This window comes from Glandiceps talaboti, chromosome 10 (genome assembly GCF_964340395.1).
Source record: "Glandiceps talaboti chromosome 10, keGlaTala1.1, whole genome shotgun sequence".
Lineage (NCBI taxonomy): Eukaryota > Metazoa > Hemichordata > Enteropneusta > Spengelidae > Glandiceps > Glandiceps talaboti.
Window position 1 is genome coordinate 23752239 of NC_135558.1, and position 12325 is coordinate 23764563.

The 12325-nt window shown below is 36.5% G+C and overlaps 1 protein-coding gene across 1 annotated transcript in view; it reads right to left on the reverse strand.

The window, feature by feature from the left end:
* Nucleotides 1-2666: 2666 nt before the first annotated feature.
* Nucleotides 2667-12325, reverse strand: part of LOC144440765 (outer dynein arm-docking complex subunit 3-like) — a 12515-nt gene continuing 2856 nt past the window's right edge. The window contains exons 5-12 of the mRNA XM_078130144.1: nt 11344-11448; nt 9288-9576; nt 8019-8125; nt 7641-7801; nt 6155-6317; nt 5774-5908; nt 3560-3638; nt 2667-2849 (exon numbers count right to left, since the gene is read on the reverse strand). Coding sequence (XP_077986270.1) covers nt 2728-2849; nt 3560-3638; nt 5774-5908; nt 6155-6317; nt 7641-7801; nt 8019-8125; nt 9288-9576; nt 11344-11448 — 1161 coding nt within the window. The 3' untranslated portion in view covers nt 2667-2727. The remainder of the gene's footprint in view (nt 2850-3559; nt 3639-5773; nt 5909-6154; nt 6318-7640; nt 7802-8018; nt 8126-9287; nt 9577-11343; nt 11449-12325) is intronic.

Consider the following 12325-nt stretch of genomic DNA (forward strand, 5'->3'; position numbering starts at 1 on the left):
GAGACTGGGATGTGTACACCTCATGTAGTGGGGGGGGGGTTCCTAGGGGGTCTCTCCCTAGAAGTCCTGGAGGTTTTTTACTCTGAAAAGTCAATTTTGAGACTATTCAGACCCTTTCAGACAATAATTTCCAAGCTTTACAAGAAAGACAGCACCAACATGTAAAAAGCAACTACACAGGGTTGAAATATTTTTGAAATACACTTTGATAGCATCTTGACAGTTAGAGGGGAAGCGCTTGAAACTGGGATATGTCCACCTCATGTGGGGGATCCAAAGGGTTCTCCCTTTGGAAGCCCTGGAGAATTTTTACTCTTAAAGCCAATTTTTAGGCTATTCAGACCCTTTCAAGCAATAACTTAAAATCCATGCTTTACAAGACAGCACCATCAAGTATCAGAAACTATTCTTTATAACTTACACTAAGGGTTGAAATATGTTCTTAAAAAGTTAATGGCATCATTATTTACATGTAGTAAAGGTCATCACATCTACTGGTAGTATCATTGGTAGGGGAGATTTGGAGTTTAAGGCAATTTTAGACTACCTTGGCAAACATTTCCCATCTTTAAAAGACTATCATCTCAAATTAGAATTGGGTGAAAATATTTAAGAAAAGTTTAATACCATTATGACTGTAAAAAGGTTGTCGGTGCATCTGAGTGTTGGTTGAATGCTTGAGTGACCTCTGGGGGTGAGGGAGTCCTTGGGTGTTTTCCTCTGGCAGATCTGCAGTTTTTTGCTTCTATTAAGGCAATGTTATTCATAGCCTTTGAGGTAATATTTCCAAGCTTCGAATAGCTAACGTAAATGTAAGTTTTAAATGAGTTTCCCATGTCACATAAAAATGACCCTGTAACATTGGTATAGTAGTGGCATTAATATTGCATGTATAGTAAAGTCAATGGTATGTTTGAGAACTTTAGGTGGTCATACCTAGTGTATAATAGAAACTGGAATCTGATGAGATGTGGTGATTTGTAGTGTCAATAACATGTAGTGTCCAAATAGAAAGTGTATTAATCCCTTCTGACAAGTTCATAGTGACGAGTAGAACATTTTAGATTAACTTCTTTTATAAACTATCTATGAAGATTACCATTACGAAACCTTCAAGTTCACTTTTGCCCCAAAGTGCAATATAAGTGAAGCACTGATTGTGAAACAGCCAAGCATTTACATGACATGTTCTGTAACTAGTGTGGTAGCTAGGTAATACATGTATATGTATATTTATAGTTATGCTTGAACTAATAAGTAAGAATTCATGTAAGAAACAGGGAGAAAAACAAATATTTACATGTACCACATTTCAGACAACTTGCTATATGCCATTGTAGAAAAAGGATTTTTTTATTCTATCACAATCCAAAACACAATGACCCCCCCCCCCCCCATCCACAATTTTGAAAACAGCATGACCCCCCCCCCACTGCCAATTTCAAAAACAGGGTGACCCCCCCCCCCTCCCAATCCACCGGTCCCCCCCCCCCCAGGCCGAAGAAACTGACTTGTCCCTTATGTATATGTCAAATGTGTATGCATTTTCATAGGGGTTATGTATATGCAATATGCACTGAAAAATACTGTGTTAATACATAACTTGCATAATCGTGTATATATAGGTGTGGTCTATACTTCATTGTTAGCAAACATTTTGAGTAGCCCCCCCCCCCCCTCCCCTTTCACTTCCCAGTGTTTAAGTAACCCCCCCCCCCCTTCACTCCCCAATTTTTGAGTGTCCCCTTCCCCCTATATTCCTCCGGACCCCACATGCATAAGGAGATGTCTCATAATGAGGTCTAACCTATACATGGAGGTACTTAGCCAGCCACCTTCCATCTTGATCTGCACATCTGCAAAATATATCTCAGCTTTGCCATAACAAAATACACTTCTAGATAATATGTACTGCATAGTATAATTGAATTCTGGTACATTGTATTTTAATATCATATCAAGCATTGTAAGACCTTAAATGACCTCCCACATTGCTTTATTTTCAAAAAAGTTTTCACCTTTGAAAGTGTCATCTCCCAATCAGTAGCAATCACAGTCTTTCCCCCACTTGGTAAATGACTTCTGAAGTTTAATTTGGTTACAAAAAGTCATGAATAAAGAGCAAAACATTTCAAAACTTTCAGACTATCAGAATGTTGATGGCCCAATGACTGCTCAGTCCCCTTTCCATGGTTGTAAATTTTTGCTCATTCCTTTTAGTGCACAATGGATATGCAACAGCTTAGTTTAATCTCAATTCACTCTAATATGCAAACCACCGTATAAGATATTATATATAGATTTGTAATTGACTCAAATGTATTTGGTCACAATGTATTATTCAGAAAATACAAAGAAATCTCCTTAATTTTGAAACAAAGTGTGCATTTTACTGAAATGCGAAACTCACAAGAGGATATATATTGCCCAGTACCAAACATTTTTTTTTAAAATTGAAATGCCAAAAATACATATGGGAAGGTGGTTCAACATGTTTTATATTTTAATCTGGCCTAAGATAACAATAGACTGTTGATGTGGAGGAGAGGGGATATGGGGATAGTGTTTACTGAAAACATAACAAATTTTTTAATTGTTATTTGTCATTCAACTTTTTATTCATTTTTCCGAAAAGTTTCATTTCATCAATAAAGTACTATTCAAAAGAAAACGTCTCAGCTCATTATCAAAACCAAGAAATGTTTGTTGTTGTTCAAACCCACAGTCTTAACTTTTCCTCTTACGGCCACGTTTTCTGATTTTCTTTTCTACCAAGTTTTGCCCCTGTCTCTTGATATCTTGTCGACTTAATGTTTCTTCATTGTCCTGACTGTCATAGTCAAGTTCATCTGCAAAAAAATCAAAGAACAACAATGTACATGCATAGTACTTCTTATTTATATTAGATTTAAACTGAGTGCCTCTCGTAAGGACAAAACCACAGATTTTTGGGCCTACACACATTGTTGGAATGCAAAATTTCTGAAATAATTAGCTATTATACATGATGTACCAATTGAGTAAAGTAAGTAACTTGAACTTGAAACTGTATGAAATTTGAAGCTTGTAGTTAACATATTGCCTGATTATCAAAAATCCATTAATTATGCAAATTAACAATGTATCTTATAAGAGACCATAATTATCAGCTATACCATTTTCATGTAAGCCCATACAAAATACTTCACATTTCTGCAAGGGTTTATACTCATGTTATTCTGATCAACAACTTGCACATAGTACAGTACATGTAAACTAGGTTTCCTGTACTCCAACTCACTCTCTTTGGATTTCTATTGCTTATATAAAATTCAGGCCCCCTAAATTACGATTCAAGAAATTCTCTAAATGTTCAACTGTGACATGTTTACTGGTTTACTATTCATTATCCAAAGTGATGCCAACTCTGACATGTGTTGTGTATGGTTGGCAAAGACAACCAGCCGTCAGCCCTTTGACATGGCTGGGGTTCACTACACTGCCCAGGTTTCAAGGGCATTCCAACACTCATACTTGCAAATCCATTAATTGACATTGAACAAATCATAAATATACATACTGGTCACATAATCATCTTCCTCTTCAATGCAAATTCTCACATTTTCTGGAGGCAGGGTATTTTCCATGAAGTCTTGGAACTGGAAATGAACAATTTATAATTACCGGTACTTAAGTTTTGGCAAAGTATGCAATTGCCTTGAATGGAATTCATAATTCTATTTTAATACAATTTACAACAAACATCTGCTTTATATTGTCAGACTCGGTCTGCAGGTATAATGAAGAAACAACAAAACAGACATGACTTTTGTTTTTGTTTTTGACTCAGTGGAGGGGCATTCACAATATTGGGTGGGCAGTGGGCTGGCAGCCAATGGGACGGATGGTAGGTGCAAAATGCAGGTCAGATCAAGTACAGGTCAGGTCAGGTCAGGTATCAACAGAATGTTATGACACAGGATGATTCGCACAACAAAAAATATACCATTGCAATATGTTTAGGAGAAGAATGTGTGTAAATGGCTTGGCTAAATGAAGTGACCATTGCACGTTCAAGAACAAAATGTCTTGGGAAGTCCGCGGACAACCTGTCTGTAAAACCCAAGCCCTATTGTAATACCGGTTGGTACAAAACACAGGTACAGGCCAGGTCAGGTATATACTGAATCTTTTTATTTTGATTCACATTCACATTTGGATACAAAGATCCATCATTTATCTTATTTGCAATATATTTTTGCAGCAAATCTCACCGTTTCTTTTATAAATGCTAATACAACAATGTAAGTACTCAAATATGTTCACATTCTGTTGAAAACATCGATATCTCTCTTCACAGCAATTAATTACCAATTTTAATTACCACTCACACAGAGCATGCACATTTAGATGTGTTGTAGAGTGTGTAGTAGACAAGTATAAATCAAAGCCTATTTGTTACATTGCATACAAAAGAAGCAAGTATAAATGGTAGATGCAAACCCAGTTACAATTAATTACAAGGCGAACATTCATATAAAATAGATTGAAATACATGGCTAACATTGAAATATTCTTATTAATATTATTACACACAATGTTCAATTGTTAAATTCTAACAACTAATTACTATCCATGTCATATCACCCACTGAATAATCTTTGACCTTTTCATCTGGAACACTTTTATGCAAACATGACATCAACAAAAAATTAGGACACTCAGAGGGCATTAATTTTCATGATGTTTTTTATCAGTTTTTGCAAACTGCCAAAGGTTTACCCACTGAATTAGGGTGACAGATTTCTAGTTGTGAAACAGAGTCACCTGCTAGATCGTTATTATCTTCGGGGATGATGCACTTGGAGTATATTTGTAATATCCATTACATGTCTTTTCCTTGATTGAGCAATTGTCACTTCATTTAGCCAAACCATTTTTGTACATGCTTGTCCTATACATATTGCAAGGGTATGTTTTAGTTGTGCAAATCATCCTGTGTTACCATTAAATACTGAAACTGCATGAAATGCAACTACTCCCCCTATGAGTGTTTGCCATCTTTCTTGTTTTTTATCAACATTCTAATAATTGAATGCACCAACTACATGCAAAAAACGAGTATGAAATGTATGTGAAGAATGTCATTCCTAGAACAGAAGATACCAATTGCATGCCAATTTTGAAAACAAAGATAATTGATGGTGAGTTGCTGAGAAAAAATCTACACCAAATATAATGCTGGGTTCAAATCTTTGGATCTGAGTGTGAATAAAAAAAATATTTAGTCGATACCTGACCTGGTCTAACATGGCCTGTACCTGACCTGGTCTAACCTGGCCTGTACCTGGCCTGTACCTGCATTTTGTACCAATTTTGTGGAACGGAAGAAGATATCCTTCTCCACCAGTGGGAGCTAGGACATATAAGAACACCTCAACACCCTCCCAACAATTTTTTTTTTTTTTTTTTTTTTTTTGGGGGGGGGGGGGGGCAATTCTATTAAAAACATCATTTTTGGTCTGAAACAACATGTAGTTGAAGAAAATCACAAATCTGCCCTGTCAGCTGCATCTGACTGTACAATACATTGTCGTGTTGTTCAGCTCAATCAGTGGTAGCTGATATAGTGTGCCGTAGTGTTGTTCAGCTCAATCAGTGGTAGCTGATAGTGTGGCACATTAATTTTGTGTCTTACAAATTAACGAGCCAGTGATAATCTCTAGCCTATAGACCTCTAAACATGTACTTCAATATTTGAGATTTTAACAAAAATGCACAACTTTTGACTTACATCTTGTCCGGCCAATGCCTGTTTCACAGTAGTCTTATCAGCTAATTGCAGTAGATTCAAAATATTCACCAGTTTCATCTCAACAAGATTCAGTTTATCCATGATATCGCCATCTGTTGCAAAACTTCTGCTTGGCTGAAAATGAAACAATAAATCAACGATGGTTAATGTACAAATAAATGTCGTCATGTTTATATGTTGTACCCCTCCTTTTTGAATGACATCCAACAACAGGAAGCCTTGTCGTTTGGTGTGCCGTGGTGTTGTCTCGGAGTGTAGTGGGGTGTGGCATCGGTGGCGTGGTATGGCATAGCATTGTAAGGTTGGGTTGGGGAAAATAAACACCACAAAACAAAAGCGGAATGAAAGAATATAACTCACAGGTGGTAGTCGAACTGATTTAGTTTTCTCGTACAAGGACTCAATACCAGTAATTGATTCAACCAACACTTTCTCCTTCTTCTCAAAGGTTCTACTCTTCTCTCCGTATCTTTCAATCTCTCTTTGCAGATGATTCTCCATCCTGGAAATCAGACTCTGTCCGCTAATAAATGAAAAAAAATAGCGCAAATATTTCGTTGCCGCACAACTTCATGTTCAGGGCAATGATAGATATATAATTTTTTGAAGATTTAAAGTTGTAACCAAAACAAAATTTTCATACCTAATTTCCATCATCATAATCCAGCCATCCTATGTTGGAAGTGTACAAGACAAGTATAGCAACATCCTAATCAAACTTTAAAGGGATGTGTCTACAAGGTTTTGTACTTCTTTATTTTTTTTAATCAATTTGGAACCAAGTCATACCAATGTAACAGGTTTATCTTTCTTGGTTGTCTTATTGTAATATTGTAAAAGCCAGCTACATTCAGTTTATATGGGTAGGTGATGAAACAGCTGTCTTACAATATATTACATAATCCAGTCATAAACCAAACTGGCCATGCTACAGGCTTTACCACCAGAGGAAATAGTAAAGTAAACATTCACTTAGTATTTTTTGAGATATAAGTTTTTGACCAAAATTCACATTTTTACACCGTAATTCCATATCACTCATGGAATCATGGTATGCTTAACATATCTTCGTCCATACATCCCTAAATGCATTTCCATTAAATTTCAGCCCAATCTGCTCAGTGGTTTTGGAATTATAGATTTTTAACCAAAAAGACACATTTTCAGCCCTAATTTGCATATCACTGATGGAATCATCATGTCATGAACAAATCTTACTTTACACCCCCTAAAGAATGTTCCCACCGAATTTCGCACCAATCTGCCCAGTAGTTTCTGAGTTTAAGTTTTTTGACCAAAAATCACATTTTTTGACCCAAATCACACACCTGTGATGCGATCATTTTGATTTGAACAATTTCCCAACTAGACACCCAAGGTAATGGCCCCACCAAATATCATGGCAATCGGTCCCGCAGTTTTTGACTTTAAGTTGTTTACACACATACACACACACACACACACACACACAGACAGACAGACACTTTGCCATGCCTATAGCACTACTGAACCTTATCAGTTCAGTTGTGCTAAAAAATGATGCCAGAATTGTTGTTAAATTTAGTTGTTCATATAGTGTGATATCCAGGGCTGTTTTATTTATCCGAGTCTTTGATGATCTTTTGACTGGTTACCATGGCAATATGCTGTACACATGAAAGTTGGTTAACAACAATAACAACAACAACAACAACAACAACTCCATACCATCCCACCCCACCCCCACCCCTTATAAAAACATAACAATTAATGTGGGATATCGAGGGAAATCAGTTATTATTGTTGGAGTTTACATCGTTATGATGAATAGGATACAAGATATAAAGAATCAATACTTGACACTTACAGTGCCGATTGCCGTTCACCCGTGTATTTCAAATCTTCGTACTGCTTGTGAAGTCGGATCTTCTCTTCCTTTAGCAATTTCAGTCGTTTTGCCAGTACACAAGTTTCCCCAATCAACTGTTTACTTTTAGCTTGTTGGTCTAGGATGCGGTGCAGTATATCCTGAGAGAGAGAGAGAGAGAGAGAGAGAGAGAGAGAGAGAGAGAGAGAGAGAGAGAGAGAGAGAGAGAGAGAGAGAGAGAGAGAGGGGGGGGGAGATTTCTTGAAGTCAATCGAATAACCACAGTCTCGTCTGATTTTATCTTCTCGAAGTATAATTCTGATAATCAGTAAATTCCAAAATTAATAGAAAACGACTAATGTTGTTATGAATATTTACCTCTACTTGAGAAGTAGAATGTGCATCATTAATTCTCCGCATATCCTCCTCATAGTCAGCTATTTTCATCAGATTTTCCTGGGCCAATCGTGATTGAAGACGTGGGTCTAGTAAGGAAATTGACATAGATATGTTACATTCATGTAGTATGTAATCCATCTTATAATGAGCAACCACTAAAAGAACAACAACAATGACGACACCGACGACGACGACGACGACGACACCGACACCATAACACACATGGTGAAGATTGTATAATCGATGACGATGACGTAATATATGAAAATGTCCCTCATATATAAGGGGGTAAAAACCAATGATTTATAGGGGAGGGGGCTGGAGGATTTTAACCCACCAACCCATTTTTTCAACCACCATGACAGCAAACGTTTTTCCAAAGTTTTATTTTGCCTAGTAGGGTACAACAATTTCTTTTAAATGTATGTCCTGGTGTCACGTCGCATCATATCGACGTTGCAAAGTAAATTACTGACAACCCTAGTCAAGTGTCTATCAATCAACATTGATATTTCTTTGATGGTTGTATTTGAACATAGCATAACATAACATTACATGACACAACAGTACTAGTGAATGATAACATAACAACATAACATAACATAACATAACATAACATAACATAACATACGTATACATACATACATGTAGATACCGTACACATACATACCTACGTACGTACATACATACATACATATGCGTACATGCGTGTGTATGTGTGTATTTCCCCCACTTTTGGCCTGTGAATCCTTCAACCCCCCCCCCCCCCCCCCCACACACACACACACAAATCAATTGTTTTTTCTTCTGATAATGTGTGTGCGCCTATTTCTATGTCTGTTACTGTCTGTGTTCATGTCTGTGTCTGTATGTTCCATTTGTAAGTTTACATGTACACGTAGTCATACAGTTTTCTGGGTGTGGTGTCATTGTAACTTCTGACTCGTTGAAAAATGGAGTTTTACAGATTGAATGTTTTCTTGTGTGGCCTTATTGTATTTCTAATAACTCTTCCAAATCATGTCTTTATCACCCACACGATACATTTACTCTCCTGTACTTCGTCGATTCTCCAGGTATTTCTAGCAAGTCCTCACTCTTCCTACTTACAAGGGGAAAAAAGAAGGTAGAAAAAGGTTACGGCGATTGAAATAAAGGCAAAAGAAAAGGAACATGCGATCTCTCACACACGCCCAGCACACACACCTCGTCTACCACCCTGTAGAAATTTCATGTGCCCCATCATACCAGCGTTCATGTCGTCAAGATTCTGTAGTGTTGCCCGTAATTGGCGCTTTTCTGTTTTGTCAGCAGTGTCCTTCTGTTTCTCAGCTTGCTTCTTCTTTGCAATAAGTGTCTTGTCCCGTTGACGTCTTGCTGCCAATACTTCATGCTCCAACTTAGTTAGCATTCCTCTGGTCATTTCTCTGCCAGCCTGGGAATCAGCATTGATCTCCCGCAGTTCCTCTAACTCGGTTCTTTGTTCTTCTAAAGCATCTTCTAGGGAACGGACATGGTCGGGAAATATATGGCTCTCCTGTTTGTGACAATACAAAATTAATGGAACGCATTTGTTTTTATCTAAGATTACATAGTGCGCCATCCAATAAATTATAAATTACATAATGCATTGTTGAACAAGAATTACAACAATATTGCCAAATCTGTTTTGATTATCCCAGTTGATAAACAAGAGACTTGTATGAATATAATCTAACCAAATATAATCTAACCAAATACAATCTAACCAAATATAATCTAACCAAATATAATCTAACCAAATATGATCTAACCAAATATGATCTAACCAAATATGATCTAACCAAATATAATCTAACTGAATATGATCTAACCAAATATGATCTAACCAAATATAATCTAACCAAATATAATCTAACTAAATATAATCTAACCAAATATAATCTAACCAAATATAATCTAACTAAATATAATCTAACCAAATATAATCTAACCAAATATAATCTAAGTAAATATTATCTAACCAAATATAATCTAACCAAATATAATCTAACCAAATATAATCTAACCAAATATAATCTAACTAAATATAATCTAACCAAATATAATCTAACCAAATATAATCTAACCAAATATAATCTAAGTAAATATTATCTAACTAAATATAATCTAACTAAATATAATCTAACCAAATATAATCTAACCAAATATAATCTAACCAAATATAATCTAAGTAAATATTATCTAACTAAATATAATCTAACTAAATATAATCTAACTAAATCAAGATCGTACTTCAAATCATATACTTGATTTTATCCTCCTTGTCAGAAAAATGTGTTTACATTTCGTTAAAATTAGCATACTGTTGTCAGAAGTACACTGGCATCACTGGAACTGATAAGATGCATGTACCCCAGTATTCAGTAAGGGACCAGTCAGTTTCTTCGGCCTGGGTGGATTTTTTCCATCGGGGCGATGAAAAGTCACTGACCCCCACCCCCTCCATGTAAAACCAAAAACATGCTGACTTCCCCCCCCCATCACTCAATTATAAAACATAGTGTCCACACCCCCCCCCCCCCACCATCCATATATCATTTTATTTGACAGGTTTTTGATCGTGACTTAGAGTGGACGGCTTGACTAAATATTTTAAATGATAGCATCATACTAAATTAGCGACTATACAGGGTAAATATATATATTTTTTAAAAGTTTAATAGCATCTTGAGATGGGGGAAATGTCACCTTGTGATGGGGGTCCTAGGGGTCACTCTTAAAGCCAATTTTAGGCTATTCAGACCCTTTCAGGCAATACTAGTATATCCAAGGTTTAATTTACTGCCTTGGGGTATCGCAATAACACGGAGCATCCGGTAACACGTCAACAAACGATTAGCCGTATGTAGTCAATAGGGCCCACTGTACAGGGATATTCTAGTACAATTATGCGGTAGATATTGGCATATATATAACACTTTAATAGCAATGCTGCCGAAGACTGGTGAGAGAGTCTAGTAATACATGTATATGTGTAGTTATGTTTGAGTGTCAACAAATTAAATAATATAGGTAGATAGAAAACAAGAACAAGAAAAATTCCAGTTCAGACAAGATTATGCCACTGCGGGTTCATGGATTTTTTCTTCCATCAAAATCCAAAAGACAATGACCCCCCCCCCCCCCATTCACAAGTTTCAAAACAGGTTGCCCCCCCCCCCATTTCAAAAACAGGGTGATATCATAACATTCCACCCCGAACCCCCGCAAAAGCAACTGACCAGTCCCTACCAATTCTCGCAGCTATTTTTGATTGCCTAACCTTCTCTAAACATGAGAGGATTTCTCTGTAATTTTCTTGGATCTTCAACGCTGTGGATATTTTAATCATCGCTTTGTCAAGACTGTTTTCAAGCTTTCGAATACGCTATTATTGAAGAAAGGGGATTCGGAAAAAAATAGACAGGGTATTTGGAGAGAGAGAGAGAGAGAGAGAGAGAGAGAGAGAGAGAGAGAGAGAGAGAGAGAGAGAGAGAGAGAGAGAGAGAGAGAGAGAGAGTAAAACAAACTAACAAATTTGAATTCAAATAAGTACTAGAAATTCAACCAATGCACAACATAATGATGTGATGAGAGCTTTCGGCAGCAAAACCTCTATAACCTCTATAGTCCATCCAAAAATTACTTGAATTTCCAACTGGCTTTCACCTCTTGTGGTCTTTTACAAATATGATATGCAGGGCCGTAGCCTGACCAAATTGCCGGGGGGGGGGCAGATCTTTGTCTTGGTGCAATCATGCATATAAAATTTAGAAAAATGCTCATTTACACAAATTTGCATTCAATTTACATAATATCTATTTTAGCATACGCAACTCAATATCAGAAAAAATAAAAAATGCTGGTCAACGGGTAACCTAAACCATCACATTGGGTAAGTAGGTCGATTTCATTTTTTCACAATGCTTGACAAGGATAAAACAAACTATATATAATGATAACAAAATATTTCAGGTCGAATTTAGATAGAACTATAATCATTTTCTTTACCCAACTTCCAAAACTGTTATGGCCTCGTTTATGTCGGAACCCAAGGTGAACTCAGTGAATTCTCCTTGCCATTATCATTATAATGGAAATTGAAGTTTGGATTTTGATGTCGAAGGTACAGCTCTGTTTACAAATTCAGGGCCATTCTTTCCATAGCAAATTGTCGCTTCAAAATGAATTGCGGAATAACGCTAGTGTCAGTGTGCAATGAGATAATTATATCAAACAACATTTTAACAAAAGACAACGTCGAA